The 17,008-nt window shown below is 45.9% G+C and overlaps 1 protein-coding gene across 1 annotated transcript; it reads right to left on the bottom strand.

Moving 5' to 3' along the window:
• Positions 1 to 306: 306 nt before the first annotated feature.
• LOC132657790 (cationic amino acid transporter 3-like) lies at positions 307 to 11,609 on the bottom strand. The gene is made up of 10 exons (XM_060399143.1): positions 10,733 to 11,609; positions 7,393 to 7,570; positions 6,954 to 7,066; positions 6,562 to 6,784; positions 6,248 to 6,387; positions 6,043 to 6,145; positions 5,674 to 5,873; positions 5,309 to 5,475; positions 4,725 to 4,833; positions 307 to 4,314 (listed from the first exon to the last, which is right to left on the bottom strand). The coding sequence occupies exons 1-10, from the start codon at positions 11,157 to 11,159 to the stop codon at positions 4,262 to 4,264; spliced, it is 1,713 nt and encodes a 570-aa protein (XP_060255126.1). The 5' UTR covers positions 11,160 to 11,609; the 3' UTR covers positions 307 to 4,261.
• Between the last annotated feature and the right edge of the window lie 5,399 nt (positions 11,610 to 17,008).

The following is a 17,008-nucleotide window of genomic DNA, read 5'->3' on the forward strand; positions in this document are numbered from 1 at the left end:
CGCTTCTTTCTTGCTCCCATTTTTCTGGCTGAATTCCCATCTGGAGCATGGATGCTATTCCACGTAATCCAAGTTATTCAGCCTCCTTTTCTCCACTAACCTTCCTACTACACTATCCATTTCTAATCTCTCTATATCTGTGATTAAATATGTATTTTTCCAAAGACGCCGACTCCGTCCCCACCTTCGAATCACCCTGGATCCACCGGGGCTGGACCCTGGCAAGTGGCACCTGAACGGGATTCTTGGCCCCAGGAGGAGAAGAATTCCATCTGGGACCAAAGATGAGGCTTGATTTCTCAGAGCTTTTGTGTAATAAAGTTTTATTAAAGTATAAAGGAGATAGAGAAAGCTTCTGACGTAGGCATCAGAAGGGGGCAGAAAGAGTACCCCCCTGCTAGTCTTTAGCTGGATGTTATATAGTTATCAGCAGTCTGTTAATGAAAGAAAGGAATGTCTCAAAACTTAGAATGGCACCAGGCCCCTCACCCATAGGATGTATTTTGGGATAATCTTGGCTCCAAATGGTTCATCTTGGGCCATAAAAGGATTAACTTGAATCTTGAAGAAGGCAGAGCACCATACAAACAGTGTTATGTACATAGATTAGAGGAACAATATCGGAGTATAACATACTGGTTTATCAAGTAGGTTCTAAGCCCAAAAGGCAGAACTGACTTGAAGACAGAGTTTGGGGTAAATGCATAGTATATTAGCATAGCTTAAGATAACCATTTCCATAAGAAAAAGGCATTGGTTAACTTCAGGTGAAACCAGGTGTCATGGCAACACAGAATTTTAAGAGAAACCTCCTTTTAAATTTGTACAGAGAAGGAAAAAATATCGCTACTTTGTTTCCTCCTGCCACTTAAGAGAGAGAAAAATGTCTGACACTTGCAGGCTATTTCCTCCATTTGGAGACCTCTGGCCTTCCTGCCTGTTACCCTCTCAAAACTAAGCCATGCCATGTGGGGCCACCCAAGATAGACGGGTCGTGGTGGAGAGGTCTGACAGAATGTGGTCCACTGGTGAAGGGAATGGCAAGCCACTTCAGTATTCTTGCCTTGAGAACCCCATGAACAGTATGAAAAGGCAAAAAGATAGGACATTGAAAGATGAACTCCCCAGATCAGGAGGTGCCCAATATGCTACTGAAGACCAGAGGAGAAATAAATTCAGAAAGAATGAAGGGATGGAGCCAAAGCAAAAACAATACCCAGCCGTGGATGTCACCGGTGATAGAAGCAAGGTCCGATGCTGTAAAGAGCAATATTGCATAGGAACCTGGAATGTCAGGTCCATGAATCAAGGCAAATTGGAAGTGGTCAAAGAAGAGATGGCAAGAGTGGACGTTGACATTCTAGGAATCAGCAAACTAAAATGGACTGGAATGGGTGAATTTAACTCAGATGACCATTATATCTACTACTATGGGCAGGAATCCCTCAGAAGAAATGGAGTAGCCATCATGGTCAACAAAAGAGTCCAAAATGCAGTGCTTGGATGCAATCTCAGAAACAATAAAATGATCTCTGTTTGTTTCCAAGGCAAACCATTCAACATCATGGTAATCCAAGTCTATGCCCTGACCAGTAATGCTGAAGAAGCTGAAGTTGAACGGTTCTATGAAGATCTACAAGACCTTTTAGAACTAACACCCAAAAAAGATATTCTTTTCATTATAGGAGACTGGAATGCAGAAGTAGAAAGTCAAGAAACACCTGGATTAACAGGCAAATTTGGCCGTGGAGTACAGAATGAGGCCGGGCAAAGGTTAGTAGATTTTTGCCAAGAGAATGCACGGGTCATAGCAAACACCCTTTTCCAACAACACAAGAGAAGACTCTACACATGGACATCACCAGATGGCCAACACCAAAATCAGACTGATTATATTCTTTGCAGCCAAAGATGGAGAAGCTCTATACAGTCAGCAAAAACAAGACCAGGAGCTGACTGTGGCTCAGATCATGAACTCTTTATTGCCAAATTCAGACTGAAGTTGAAGAAAGTGGGGAAAACCACTAAACCATTCAGGTATGACCTAAATCAAATCCCTTATGATTAGATAGTGGAAGTGAGAAAAAGATTTAAGGGACTAGATCTGATAGGCAGAGTGCCTGATGAACTATGGACGGAGGTTTGTGACACTGTACAGGAGACAGGGATCAAGACCATTCCCAAGAAAAAGAAATGAAAAAAGCAAAATGGCTGTCTGAAGAGGCCTTACAAACAGCTGTGAAAAGAAAAGAGGCGAAGAGCAAGGGAGAAAAGGAAAGATATACTCATCTGAATGCAGAGTTCCAAAGAAGAGCAAGGAGAGATAAGAGAGCCTTCCTCAGCGATCACTGCAAAGAAATAGAGGAAAACAACAGAATGGGAAAGACTAGAGATCTCTTCAAGAAAATTAGAGACACCAAGGGAACATTTCATGCAAATATGGGCTCAAAAAAGGACAGAAATGGTATGGACCAAACAGAAGCAGAAGATATTAAGAAGAGGTGGCACATAAAAATTTTACAAAAAAGATCTTCATGACCCAGATAATCACGATGGTGTGATCACTCACCTAGAGCAAGACATTCTGGAATATGAAGTCAAGTGGGCCTTAGGAAGCATCACTATGAACAAAGCTAGTGGAGGTGAAGGAATTCCAGTTGAGCTACTTCAAATCCTGAAAGATGATGCTGTGAAAGTGCTGCAATCAATATGCCAGCAAATTTCGAAAACTCAGCAGTGGTCACAGAACTGGAAAAGGTCAGTTTTCATTCCAATCCCAAAGAAAGGCAATGCCAAAGAATGTTCAGACTACTGCACAATTGCACTCATCTCACACGATAGAAAGTAATGCTCAAAATTCTGCAAGCCAGGCTTCAGCAAAACATGAACTGTGAACTTCCTGATGTTCATGCTGGTTTAAGAAAAGGCAGAGGAACAGAGATCAAATTGCCAACATCTGCTGTATCACTGAAAAAGCAAGAGAGTTCCAGAAAAACATCTATTTCTGCTTTATTGACTACGCCAAAGCCTTGATGGTGTGGATCACAATGAACTATGGAAAATTCTGAAAGAGATGGGAATAGCAGGTCACCTGACCTGTCTCTTGAGAAACCTGTATGCAGGTCAGGAAGCAACAATTAGAACTGGACACAGAACAACAGACTGGTTCCAAATAGGGAAAAGAGAACATCAAGGCTGTATATTGTCACCCTGTTTATTTAACTTCTATGCAGAGTATATCATGAGAAACGCTGGGCTGGAAGAAGCACAAGCTGAAATCAAGATTGGTGGGAGAAATATCAATAACCTCAGATATGCAGATGACACCACCCTTATGTCAGAAAGTGAAGAGGAACTAAAAGCCTCTTGATGAAAGTGAAAGAGGAGAGTGAGAAAGTTGGCTTAAAGGTCAACATTCAGAAAACGAAGATCATGTCCTCTGGTCCCATCACTTCATGGCAAATAGATGGGGAGACAAAGGAAACAGTGACTGACTTTATTTTTCTGGGCTCCAAAATCACTGCAGATGGTGATTGCAGCCATGAAATTAAAAGACACTTACTCCTTGGAACGAAATTATGACCAACCTAGGCAGCATATTAAAAAGCAGAGACATTATTTTGTCAACAAAGGTATATCTAGTCAAGGGTATGGTTTTTCCAGTAGTAATGTATGGAAGAGAGAGTTGGACTATAAAGAAAGCTGAGTGCAGAAGAATTAATGCTTTTGGACTGTGTTGTTGGAGAATACTCTCAAGAGTCCCTTGGACTGAAAAGAGATCCAACCAATCCACCCTAAAGGAGATCAGTCCTGGGTGTTCATTGGAAGGAGTGATGTTGAAGCTGAAACTCCAATACTTTGGCCACCTGATTTGAAGAGCTGACTTATTTGAAAAGACCCTGATGCTGGGATAGATTGAGGGCAGGAGGAGAAGGGGACGACAGAGGATGAGATGACTGCATGGCATCACTGACTCAATGGGCATGAGTTTGGGTGAACTCCAGGAGTTGGTGATGGACAGGCAGGCCTGGCGTGCTGCAGTTCATGAGTTGGAAAGAGTCGGACATGACTGAGCCACTGAACTGAACTGAACTGAAATGCATTGCACCATCATAGTCCATAGAGGCTTAAAGTGCCCCTTTAACCAGAAGATTCCTCTAGCATATGAAGAGATTCCACATGGCATCTATGTCCTGTGGCTAAGATGATTCAGCAGCAGGGATGCTTGAGTGAAGAGTTTGGGAGGTGGAGGCTGTTGCTTCTAGTTCTCCTCCAGGCTATGTCGGATCCCGTAGCCAAAGTATATGGCAAATCCTAGTAGGGAAATGAGACAATGAGAAGGGAAAGTAGACGCTCTCCTTACTGATACACAGTCATGTACACGCTCGTGTGCATGCTCAGTCCCTCAGTCATGACTGACTCTTTTGTGACCCCATGGACCATAGCCCTCCAGGCTCCTCTGTCCATGAGATTCTCCCATGAAGAGTATTGAAGTGGGTTGCTATTTCCTCCTCCAGGGGATCCTCCTGACTCAGGGATTGAACCCATGTCTCTTACGTTTCCTGCATTAGCAGGTGGATTCTTTACCACTGAGACACCAGGGAACCCCACTCTTGCTCACTAGGTCTCCTATGAGGGTGTCTGACACAGTATAGGGAAGTGGTATTAGGAAGAGGATGGGGATCAGTCAACTGAGAGATCTTTTAATCCCAGAAACCACTTACCAATGGCATTCCAGACACTGAATTGGATCCAGGCCCCAGAAGTCATCTGCATCATCAGATAAATGTTCAGAAAGATGCTCACCAGTGGGAGGACAGGCAGAGCAGGGACCTGTGGGCAGAGTCAGGTCATCATTGAACATAGCCCAGACGTCTGAAAGGGAGACCCTACCCACATGTGGGCAGGAAGACTCCAGTCCTGTTGAAGCTGTGTGTTCAGTGCCTACTGAAACTGGGTGTGTGAAGCACTGAGTGTGGATCAGGGAAGGGTCCGTTGGTTTCAGCAATTTCCCATCTTCCCATGTTCAGTAAAGGATGTTTAGACCTCAAAGCAGGTATATTTCATTCACTCAAGGTGGGTAGTTTGGGCACATAAGATCACCTACTTTTAAAAAATTAATTAACTAATTAATTTGGCTGCATCAGAACTGAGTTGTGGCCCAAGGGCTTCTCTAGTTGTGGGGCATGGGCTTATCTGCCCTGCAGCATATGGGGTATTTTTTCCCCCACCAGGAATCTAACCTACATCCCCTGTATTGCAAGGTAGATTCTTAACCACTGGACCACCAGGGAAATCCCTCACCTACCCTGAATGGAAGAGGAGAGGGGTTCTGGGGCTGCCTCCAGATGATGACCGTGACCCCAGTGATGAGCAGCAGCAGCAGCACAGCCACTGGTGTGAGCACAGGGTCTCCAGAGAACACCTGGCTGGGCCACTGGGCCAGGACCAGGCTCAGGATGGCCAGCAGGAGAACTGCAAAGGTCAAGATGAAGGAGAACAGGCTCGACCCAGAAGACAAAGAGGTCAGGACCTCGGGCCACATCCCTCCCCAGGCTGCCCACATCAGGAAGGGGCATCATATCTCTACTACTTCGTAACTGAAAAAGACACGTATTTCCAACCCATCCTGTCAATTTCAGAATACCACCAAAGAGAAGTCCCATTGCTCACCAAGCAGGAAAGCACATCCATAGACAATCTGGCCAGATTTCCAGGTGGGGATGGTGCCAGTAGGGAACCACAGACTCTTCAGAATGTTTGAGTTTCCTGCTTCAGATACAGGCTCTGGGGGCTTTTCTTCAAGTTTAGGCTTCATCTCAATTTCCTCCTCTGTTTTCTCCTTCTTGCTGAACTTCTGATCTGGCTGGTACCTGAGTGAGAGGATATTAAGGCCATATTAACAACAGACCATATACTCATCCATCACCAGAGAGTTTAATCCAACTCTCTCCTGATTTCAGCAGAGCAGGACATGAAGCTAGAGGAGTTTTAGCTCCCCTTGAGTCCACGACTCTGAGCCAAGTTGTAGCGGAGTCTCACCTGAGGGCAAGCACAGAGAGAGCCACCAGGGAGTCAGCAAGCAGGGTCCCAATTGATAGGAGGTCCGCCAGATCGCTGAACTTGAAGAGTAACGCCATGATTGCTAGGATGAGGGCACAGATAAGGTGGGGAAGGGAGTGAGAAACAGCCAGAAATATCCAACGTAAGGAAATGATCAAACAAGGGGTGGGTTTTGTTTATCCACCTGCAAGGTTTCCAGAAGACATGATGGCCCTGACAGGCGTGCCTGTGTGGGCGTGGATCTGGGCAAGGCCCCGAGAAAGGAGTCCATCCTCTGCCATCACACACATCCCCCGAGGCATGGGGAACATATCACCGAGGAGACTGGAAAAGAAAATGGAAACATGTATGAGGACATGGAGAGACGGGAAGGGAGGACCGGGGCTTCTGTTTCCTAGTCTACTTGGGTCAAGGTGTCCTCCCCTCTTGTCTCTCAATCCCAAGGGCTGGGATACCCGAGCATCTGACAGTCAATGGGGAGAAAGCCATGATACTGACCTGGACGTAAGAGCACAGAGGGCGCCAACAGCCACGACATATCTGGCAGGGCCCCACCCAACGAGGAGGAAAGCCTCTGGCAAGGGGCTCTCAGGATGGATCTGGTGGTAGGGCACCATGAGGGTGAGTGCTGCTGAGACACCAAAGCACACCACAAAGCAGATGAAGATCGTGATCATGGTGCTCACGGGGATGGAGTGCTGAGGATTGAGGGCTTCTTCCCCTGCAGGATGCATAGATGTACTAGGTTAGGAAAACACAGGGAGCGAAAACACAATACCCCCTTTCCTCTTGCACCATCAAAAGCAGCTTATCCTTCTTCCGACCCCTATGCCCAAGGGCAGCCTAATCTGTCCCCAAACCCCTGATGAGAAGCACAGTGACTATATTACCTTTAGTGACAATGGCATCAAAACCAATAAACATGTAGAAACACAGAGCTGCTCCCTGGAGAATCCCATCAAAGCCGAAAGGTACAAACCCTCCGGAACCCAGAGGGCCCAACCTATGGTGAGAGAGGAATGAGGAAGAACATGAGTGAGGTGAGTTCAGCCATCTCTACTGGGATCTTCCCTTCATACCACAAGTGCTGGGCTCCAGGACCCCCATCACTTAGATCCATCAGCCCAGGTCTCTTTGGTGGTGGTTTACTCATTTAGTCATGACCAACTCTTTTGACTCCATGGGCCGTAGCCTGCCAGGCTCCTCTGTTCATGGGATTATCCAGGTAAGAATGGTGGAGTGGGTTGCCACACTTTAGTCCCCACCAGATTTCCAGACTTGCACCCACCTTCACACAAGTGTCGCTATGGACAAGAGAACCCTCCTAACCTAGAGGTGCCAATGGATTCAGAAGTGTTCAATGTGTAGTCCTGTTCTGTGAGCTTCCAGTTGTGCAGGTCTCCCTTGATGAAGCCAGAGATGATGATGAAGCTGAGAACCGAAACGTTGATGCCTGTGAACACTTTGTAAAGTAGAGTTGACTCAGGAGCTCCCAGAGTCAGTAGTCCTGTGGGAAAGAAGGAATATGAGACATCCAAAATAACCAAATCCATGGAGACAGAAAGCAGACCAGTGGCTACAGTGTCAGGAGGGCTGATGGTGGTGGATAGATGGACAGTGACTGCTCAGTGGGTGCAGGGTTTCCTTTGCTTGTGACGCAAATGTTTGGAACTGGATGCAGGTGATGGTTACCCGACACTGTGAAGGTACTAAGTCCCACTAAGTACACTTGCAGACAGCTTGTTTCTTACTGTGGCCATCATCTCACAGTAGACATGTCTATCAAATCATCATGTGGTACACTTTAAACTTATACAATGTTGGATGTTAATTAACTCAACGAAATTGGGGAGAATAATTAAATGGTTAATTTTATGCTATGTAAATTTTCTCTCAATTAAAAAAAAAAAGTTTGGTCTTAGTATAGAGGAAGAAACTTGTCAGTCTAAGTAAATGCTTCTCAGCTGGAAGTGGTTTTGTTCCCCAAGGGACTGTTGGCAACGTCTGGAGACATTCTCTTTGGTTTGTTGTGGGTTCATTTTTTGGCCATGCCATGGTTTGTAGGATCTCCATTCCCTTGCCATGGATGAACCTGGGCCATGGCAGTGAAAACCCAGAATCCTAACCACTAAACCACCAGATACACAGATGACACCACCCTTATGATAGAAGATGAAGAGGAACTGAAGAGCCTCTTGATGAACGTGAGAGAGGAGAGTGAAAAAGCTGGCTTAAAACTCAACGTTCAAAAAACTAAGATCATGGCATCTGGTCCCATCACTTCATGGGAAATAGATGGGGAAACAGTGGAAACAGTGTCAGACTTTATTTTGGGGGGCTCCAAAATCACTGCAGATGGTGATTGCAGCCATGAAATTAAAAGACACTTACTCCTTGGAATGAAATTATGACCAACCTAGATGGCATATTCAAAAGCAGAGACATTACTTTGCCAACAAAGGCCCATGCAAGCCATGGTTTTTCCAGTAGTCATGTGTGGATGTGAGAGTTGGACTATAAAGAAAGCTGAGCACTGAAGAATTGACGCTTTTGACCCACGGTGTTGGAGAACACTCTAGAGAGTCCCTTGGACTGCAAGGAGATCCAACCAGTCCATCCTAAAGGAAATCAGTCCTGAATATTCATTGGAAGGACTGATGCTGAAGCTGAAACTCCAATATTTTGGTCACATGATGCAAAAAACTGACTCATTGGAAAAGACCCTGATGCTGGGAAAGCTTGAAAGAGGGAGGAGAAGGGAATGACAGAGAATGAGATGGCTGGATGGCATGACTGACTCGATGGACATGAGTTGAGCAAGCTCTGGGAGTTGGTGATGGACAGGGAAGCCTGGCGTGCTGCATTCCATGGGGTTGCAAAGAGTTGCACATGACTGAGCGACTGATCTGAGGTGAAGCCACCAAGAAACTCCCTGGAGACATTCTGATTGTCACAACTTGGGGGGTTGGTGTCACCCATATCTAATGAACATAGTTCATAGATGCTACACATCCAACAATGATTAAATTAAGATAACCCTACAGTGCACTGGTTAGCCCCCACACCAAAGGCTCCTCCAGCCTAGAAGATCAGTAATGCCAAGGGTGGGAAATAACGGTCTATGTCTTGCCTTCCTGTCTCTCATACCAAAGACCATTCTTCCTAGTTCTAATCTCCCATATGCTGCTACCCCAAGCCTTCCCCACCCCTTTTCCCCTCCACACCCCACCCTTCCTGTCCCATCATGAAAATCCCCAGCTTACCAGGGAGAAGCAGCAACACGGCCATGGCAACAAAATCTGGGTAGGTGGCCGGGAAGTAGGGCATATACGGAGAGAAAGTTCCCTCTAATGCCTGAGAGATATGGTTCCCAATCAGGCTGTCGAAGGTGTGGCTCCAGGCCCTGGCCACACTTGCAACGGCTGCAGCAGCAGCAGCAGAAGGAACATTTGTTAACAAACATAAATTGAACCCCTCTGTGTGCCATAGGATATATTTTGGGGGAAAATTACAAAATACTGATGCTGATCAGAGCTCTGTGGGACTCTGGGCACAGAGGCCTTTTTGTTCCCCATTTCTTGTAGGCAAAACTTCAGCCTCCATGACCTTCCCTGAGTTCCAAAGGACAGATTCAAAGAGTTGTTAATCAAGGTAGGGGGGCCAAGAAACCACCTGAGGCAAGATTAAGGGGAACACAGAAGCTCATCAATATTAGGTGGTTTGTTGGTTGCTTTCCTGATGGTCCAGTGGTTAAGAATCTGCCTTGCAATGAAGGGATTCACATTCAAGATCCCATGTGGCACAGAGCAACTAAATGTGAGCATCACAACTAGAGAGTCCATGCCCCACAATGAAAGATCCTGTGTGCTGTAGCTAAGACCTGACACAGTCAAATAAATAAATATTCAAGAAAAGAAAGAAGGAAGAAAACACTTAAAAAAAAAAAATTAGGAGACCTGATCACCTGAGACTCTGCACATACCGTGAGCTTCTCAGGATAGCTCTGACCAGGAGCCCTGACTATATATTCTCTCCCTATTCCCATGGCAGTGGGGGCACTGTTATTAAGGCACAAACCTACTGTCTTCCCACTTTGCCTGGCAGAGAAATAAAGCCACTCTCTCCTTCTGCTTTATGACTCTGTCTCTTTTCTGTTTGGTGTTGGTGCACAGAGAGCCAAGATTTTGCATCAATACCTACTCTCAAAGAGTTCTTCTTCATGAGGTGGGGAGAGTAGAGTCAAATGATCACCAAATAGGTCAACTATTTAACACATTAGCAGGTGATCAATGTTATGTAAGAAAACAGTGAAGTGGGAACAGGAAAATGGGAGACAAGGGTTGAAATCCTAAATCAAGTGGTAAAGGGAAATCCCATGAATGCAACAACTGAGCAGAGACTTCAGTACGGTGAGGGGAGGAGCCTGTGGAACACACCTCCGTCTCACCCACTCCCAACAGTTCCCTTTCCTCTGGCTTCTTGGTCCATCATGTAGAGAAGCAGGAGAAAGCTGAGTACAACGAAGTTGTGGAGTGTTCCTGACACTATTACCCTCCTCCTTCTCCTCCAACAAAGTGGATGACCAAGTGCTCGTGAACGACCGAAGACCCAACTCCTCACTCCTAAATTCTGATCTCAAGCCCCACACCTTTTCCACCCATCATCTCACCAATGACATAAGCTAGTATGAGGTTCCAACCAGTGACGAAAGCCCACAGTTCTCCCACACTGATGTAGCTGTAGAGATGCGCAGAACCGGTCCATGAGACCCGTGTCCCAAACTCGGCATAGCAGAGCCCAGACAACGCAGAAGACAGGGCGGCCACCAAGAAGGAGATGACGATCGCTGGTCCAGCGATGAACATGGCCACTTCTCCCACCAGGATGTACACGCGGGCCCCCAGCGTGCTGACCACACCCAAGACCACCAGGTCAAGGGTGTTCAGGTGACGGGCCTTGGGACTCTCAGGCCCCTCAGTGGGCTTCAACTGTTGCCTTCGAACCAGCTTCTGACCAAATTGGTGAACATCCTGACATCGCATCCTAGACAGAGTTGAGGAAGTAAGATCTGCTGAGAAAACAAGACACAAAGCCATCAAGAATGTTATCCACTCTTGGTCCTGGGAGTTTCACAGATGAACAGCGTGATGAGGACCACATGGTCAAAGGACACATTGGCCAAGTTCTCCACCTGTGAGCTTTGGTTTCTTTAACATAAAGAAGGCTCTTAATATGATTCAAAGTTACTAGAAAGTTTGCTTAAAGAGAAGTGAAGGGGAGCAGACTATGTCTCCCCCAAATGTCCCACTTTGGCATGCAGGTTACTTTGAGCTAAAATTAATTAAGACCCAGAAGACTCAGGAGAAGTTCCTTGTCTCTCCTTTAACTGCTCAAAATAATGTAGATTAGGATACCTATGCCAGAAAGAGAGTCATTTACCAGGGATAGCTTTTTATCTCAGAAAGACTTACCTATCTGGAGCGGCAAATGTTTGCTTCCCAAATGATAGCTCTTCCCATCATCCTGTGGGTTGTCTTCCTCCCTTTTGAAGCCCCAGATCCTTAACCTCTTCTCCTTAGGTCGGGGCAGAGGGCATATAAGCCTCAAATGCCTGTCTTTGAGCCTCTGAGTTTTCATGGGGCTCCAATACATAGCAAATTAAGCTTGTCAATCTAACTTATGCCAATTTAATTATTAGACCAGTCAAAGCAGCCTATAAAGAAATGTTTTCTGCTCCTACAGAAGCAAAGGCTTCCAGCAAAGTGCCAGGCACAGAGTAGCTGCTTCGTTGGTATGAGTTGAGTGGATAAGAATACTGACTTTCGGATAGAAATCCGTCTGTTGGTTCAAATTTCACTCTGCTACCTCATAGTTTATCTGCTTCTGCACAAGCTACATACCACTCTTCGTCTTCCTTTACTTAATCCCTGGGTCAGGAAGATCCCCTGGAGAAGGGAATGAAAACCCACTCCAATAGAGTTGCCTGGAGAATTCCACAGGCAGAGGAGCCTGGCGGGCTACAGTCAGTCCATGGGGTCGTAAAGAGTTGGACAATACTGAGCGACAGAATGGAAAAGACTAGAGATCTCTTCAAGGAAATTAGAGACACCAAGGCAGCATTTCAGGCAAAGATGGGCTCAATAAAGGACAGAAATGGTATGGACCTAACAGAAGCAGAAGATATTAAGAAGAGGAGGCAAGAATACACAGAACTGTACAAAAAAGATCTTCATGACCCAGATAATCACGATTGTGCGATCACTCACCTAGACCTAGACATCCTGAAATATGAAGTCAAGTGGGCCTTAGAAAGCATCACTACGAACAAAGCTAGTGGAGGTGATGGAATTCCAGTTGAGCTCTTTCAAATCCTAAACGATGATGCTGTGAAAGTGCTGCACTCAATATGCCAGCAAATTTTGGAAAACTCAGCAGTGGCCACAGGACTGGAAAAGGTCAGTTTTCATTCCAATCCCAAAGAAAGGCAATGTCAAAGAATGTTTAAACTACCGCACAATTGCACTCATCTCACACGCTAGTAAAGTAATGCTCAAAATTCTGCAAGCCAGGCTTCAGCAATACATGAACCGTGAACTTCCTGATGTTTAAGCTGGTTTTAGAAAAGGCAGAGGAACCAGAGATCAAAGGGCCAACATCCGCTGGATCATGGAAAAAGCAAGAGAGTTCCAGAAAAACATCTATTTCTGCTTTATTGACTATGCCAAAGCCTTTGACTGTGTGGATCACAAGAAACTGTGGAAAATTCTGAAAGAGATGGGAATACCAGACCACCTGACCTGCCTCTTGAGAAAACTATATGCAGGTCCGGAGGCAACAGTTAGAACTGGACATGGAACAACAGACTGGTTCCAAATAGGAAAAGGAGTACGTCAAGGCTGTATATTGTCACCCTGCTTATTTAACTTCTATGCAGAGTACATCATGAGAAATGCTGGGCTGGAAGAAACACAAGCTGGAATCAAGATTGCCGGGAGAAATATACATCACCTCAGATATGCAGATGACACCACCCTTCTGGCAGAAAGTGAAGAGGAACTAGAAGCCTCTTGATGAAAGTGAAAGAGGAGAGTGAAAAAGTTGGCTTAAAGGTCAACATTCAGAAAACTAAGATCATGGCATCTGGTGTCATCACTTAATAGAAAATAGATGTGTAAACAGTGTCAGACTTTATTTTCGGTGGGCTCCAAAATCACTGCAGATGGTGATTGCAGCCATGAAATTAAAAGACGCTTACTCCTTGGAAGGAAAGTTCTGACCAACCTAGATAGCATATTCAGAAGTAGAGACATTACTTTGCCAACAAAGGTCCGTCTTTGGTCCATCTATGGTTTTTCCTGTGGTCATGTATGGATGTGAGAGTTGGACTGTGAAGAAAGCTGAGCACCGAAGAATTGATGCTTTTGAACTGTGGTGTTGGAGAAGACTCTTGAGAGTCTCTTGGACTGCAAGGAGATCCAACCAGTCCATCCTAAAGGAGACCTGTCCTGGGTGTTCATTGGAAGGAATGATGCTAAAGCGGAAACTCCAGTACTTTGGCCACCTCATTGCAAGAGTTGACTCATTGGAAAAGACTCTGATGCTGGGAGGGATTGGGGTCAGGAGAAGAGGACGACAGAGGAAGAGATGGCTGGATGGCATCACCAACTCGATGGACATTGAACCCGGGTGTCCTGGATGAAAACCAGGACTCCTAGCCGCTCGTCCACCAGGGGCCAGAGGCTAGAGACAAGGTTCCCCTGACTCTTGCCTCCATTGAAAAATGCATTTCTCAAGGAGGAAAAAAATGTTTTTACATCTAAAACAGGTACAAAGTGTATTATTAGAGACACAGCACAACAGTGAGAGAGCACTCAGAGGAAGTTTGCTCAGTTAAGACAGAAGCGAGGCAGAGATACACAGCTGGAGAGAAAGAGTGTAGACCTCCTCCCAGGAGGAGGAGCCCCATAACCCAACAAAGTCAGTAAAATCATCCACAAGGGCAGTTCTGAGTTTGCTTATCTTTAGCCAATTATCCACTTATTTTAACACAACTGACCTGCCCTAGGACCCTCACCCACTCGCCTGCGCAACTTTTTTTCAGGATGTATTCCAGCCGGGGGGCCATGGGATGGGGTGGGTCCTGGCACCTCATGTTATGGGGGGATGCCCTCCTCCTCTCTGACCCTCAACATGTGCCATGTCTCCCTGGCCACAAGGCTGGGAAATCTGTCACTCTTGACCTCTAAATCAAAGAGGGTTTAGGCCTGCCACAGTTGTTGCCTGAAAGTGTCCACAGGAGACAACGTCCAGCTACTCACTCTGTTCTTGTCGTTTCCATCTTGAAGAGCCAACAGGAGGCTGCTTGTAACTCTCTAGCCCAGAGCCCCCTGCCTCCTTCCTCAGGAAATGTAAACAGAAGTCTAATTGTAAATGCCCAGCCTGGAGCCCACTAGCTCCTACCTCAGGACCATATGGGGCTCCTGGGAATGAAGGCTTTTTTCTGTCCCCTGTTCCTTTTTCAAAAGTATTTTAAATACCAAAAACATTTTGTAGTGGGGTGTAGCCAAGGAATGATGGTGGCGTAGGTTCAGGTCAACAGCGAAGGGACTGAGTCTCACATGGACTTGTGTCCATTCTCCCCCAAGTCCCGTCCCGTCCAGGTTGCACCCAACACTGAGCAGATTCCTTGTGTCTACAGTAGGTCCTGGCTGCTTTTCCATTTTATATATAGCAGTGTGTACCTGACCTCCCAAAGTCCCTAGCTATCGCTTCCCCTGGCAGCCATAAATTCATTTCCTAAGTCTATGCGTCTCTGTCTGATTTGTGAGTAGGTTCATTTCTGTCCCTTGTTTTTTGTATCCAGACTCAGCTTCCCTGACCTGCTCTGAGTTCCAAAGGGCAGCTTCAAGCAGTGGCTGCTCACAGAATCTGAAACTCCAATACTCTGCCCACCTGATGTGAAGAGCTGACTCATTTGAAAAGACCCTGATGCTGGGAAAGATTGAAGGCAGGAGGAGAAGGGGATGACAGAGGATGAGATGGTTGGATGGCATCACCGACTCAATGGACATGAGTTTGGGTCAACTCCGGGAGTTGCTGATGGACAGGGAGACCTGGTGTGCTGCAGTCCACTGGGTTGCAAAGAGTCGGACATGACTGAGAACTGAACTGAACTGGACGGAATCATGGAAGGAGCTGCTGAGAAGCCTCCTGAGGCAAAATTAAAAGGGCCAGAGACCCCTTAAGTTTTCATCTTTGTCAAGACGAGGAGACCTACCGCCTGGGACCCTGCAAACACCCTGCTCTGTCAGCAACTGCGCCCTGAACAGTTGCCATAAAACTCCTCACCGAACTCGCCTGGGTCGGGACTCAGTTTCAATGGCAGGAGCCCGCTCTGTCCCCTGGGCCTGGCAAAGCAATGAAACTGTTCTTTCCTCCTCCACCCAGAACTCTGCCTCTGAGGTTGGACTCCACACTGGTGTTCAGAGAGGCTGAGCTTTCAGCATCACTTGCTGTTAATGCAGGTGTGACCGACCCAGATAGCCGGAGTTGGACGGGTGACAACCTCATCATTAATAGACAAAGGAGACCTCATTTCTCTCATTTCCTTTATTTATTTATGATTTTGTCTGTGCTGGGTCTTTTCTGCTGCATGTGAGTTCTTTCTATTTGCGGGGAGTGGGGGCTACTCTCCGGTTGGGGTGCAGGGGCTGCTGGCTGCCGTGGCTTCAGGCTCTCGAGCGCAGGCTTAGTAGTTTTGGACAGAGTCTGAGCTGCTCCGAGGCATGTGGAATCTTCCTGAACCAGGGATTGAACCTGTGTCTTCTGGATTGGAAGGTGGATTCTTATCCACTGGACCACCAGGGAAGTCCCCTAGATGCCATTTCTTCTCAGGAAAATTTGCCTGACACCCAGTCAGGACCTGGCCCTTTGGGGAGACGTGCAGTCAGGCTCCAGTTGTCTCCTTTAACTAAGTAGGTCTTAACTATTTTTTGTAGTGAAACAAGTAAAGCGTACCCTTAATCCATATATCTTATACGGGTATGTATTTTATGCGTGTTGATTACACATGCACACACATGCTTCACTTTTTGCCAATGCTGCCTTTTTCACAAATTGTGGATTTGCGGCCACTATGTTGTCAGTTAATGTTCACCATATCTTAGAAAAAAATTATTTTACAATCAAAGTATGTACAGTATATATATATTTTTTACAGGTTGTTTTTTCTCACCCTGACATCAGCTTGATGTATTTTTTGCAGCCAAAGATGGAGAAGCTCTATACAGTCAGCAAAAACAAGACCGGGAGCTGACTGTGGCTCAGATCATGAACTTCTTATTGCCAAATTCAGACTTAAATTGAAGAAAGTGGGAAAACCCACTAAACCATTCAGGTATGACCTAAATCAAACCCCTTATGATTATACAGTGGAAGTGAAAAATAGATTTAAGGGACTAAATGAACTACGCCTAATGAACTATGGACGAGGTTCATGACATCGTACAGGAGACAGGAATGAAGACCATCCACAAGAAAAAGAAATGCAGAAAGGCAAAATGACTGTCTGAGGAGGCCTTACAAATAGCTGTGAAAAGAGAAGTGAAAAGCAAAGGAGAAAAGGAAAGATATACCCATTTGAATGCAGAGTTCCAAGGAATAGCAAGGAGAGATAAGAAAGCCTTCCTCAGCAATCAATGCAAAGAAATAGAGGAAAACAATAAAATGGGAAAGACTATTTTGAAGAAAGATCTCCTCCAGAAAATTAGAGATACCAAGGGAACATTTTATGCAAAGATGGGCACATTTCATGCAAAGAGTCTTAGCCACTGGACCATCAGAGAAGCCCCTAAAGTGTAACTCCTGACATAATACATAGTTACCTGAGTTTCCTTCCCATGGGACAATCTCGTTCTTATTGGAAATAAGTACAAGAAGGTGCGTC

The sequence above is a fragment of the Ovis aries genome, chromosome 14 (assembly GCF_016772045.2).
Source record: "Ovis aries strain OAR_USU_Benz2616 breed Rambouillet chromosome 14, ARS-UI_Ramb_v3.0, whole genome shotgun sequence".
Taxonomy (NCBI): domain Eukaryota; kingdom Metazoa; phylum Chordata; class Mammalia; order Artiodactyla; family Bovidae; genus Ovis; species Ovis aries.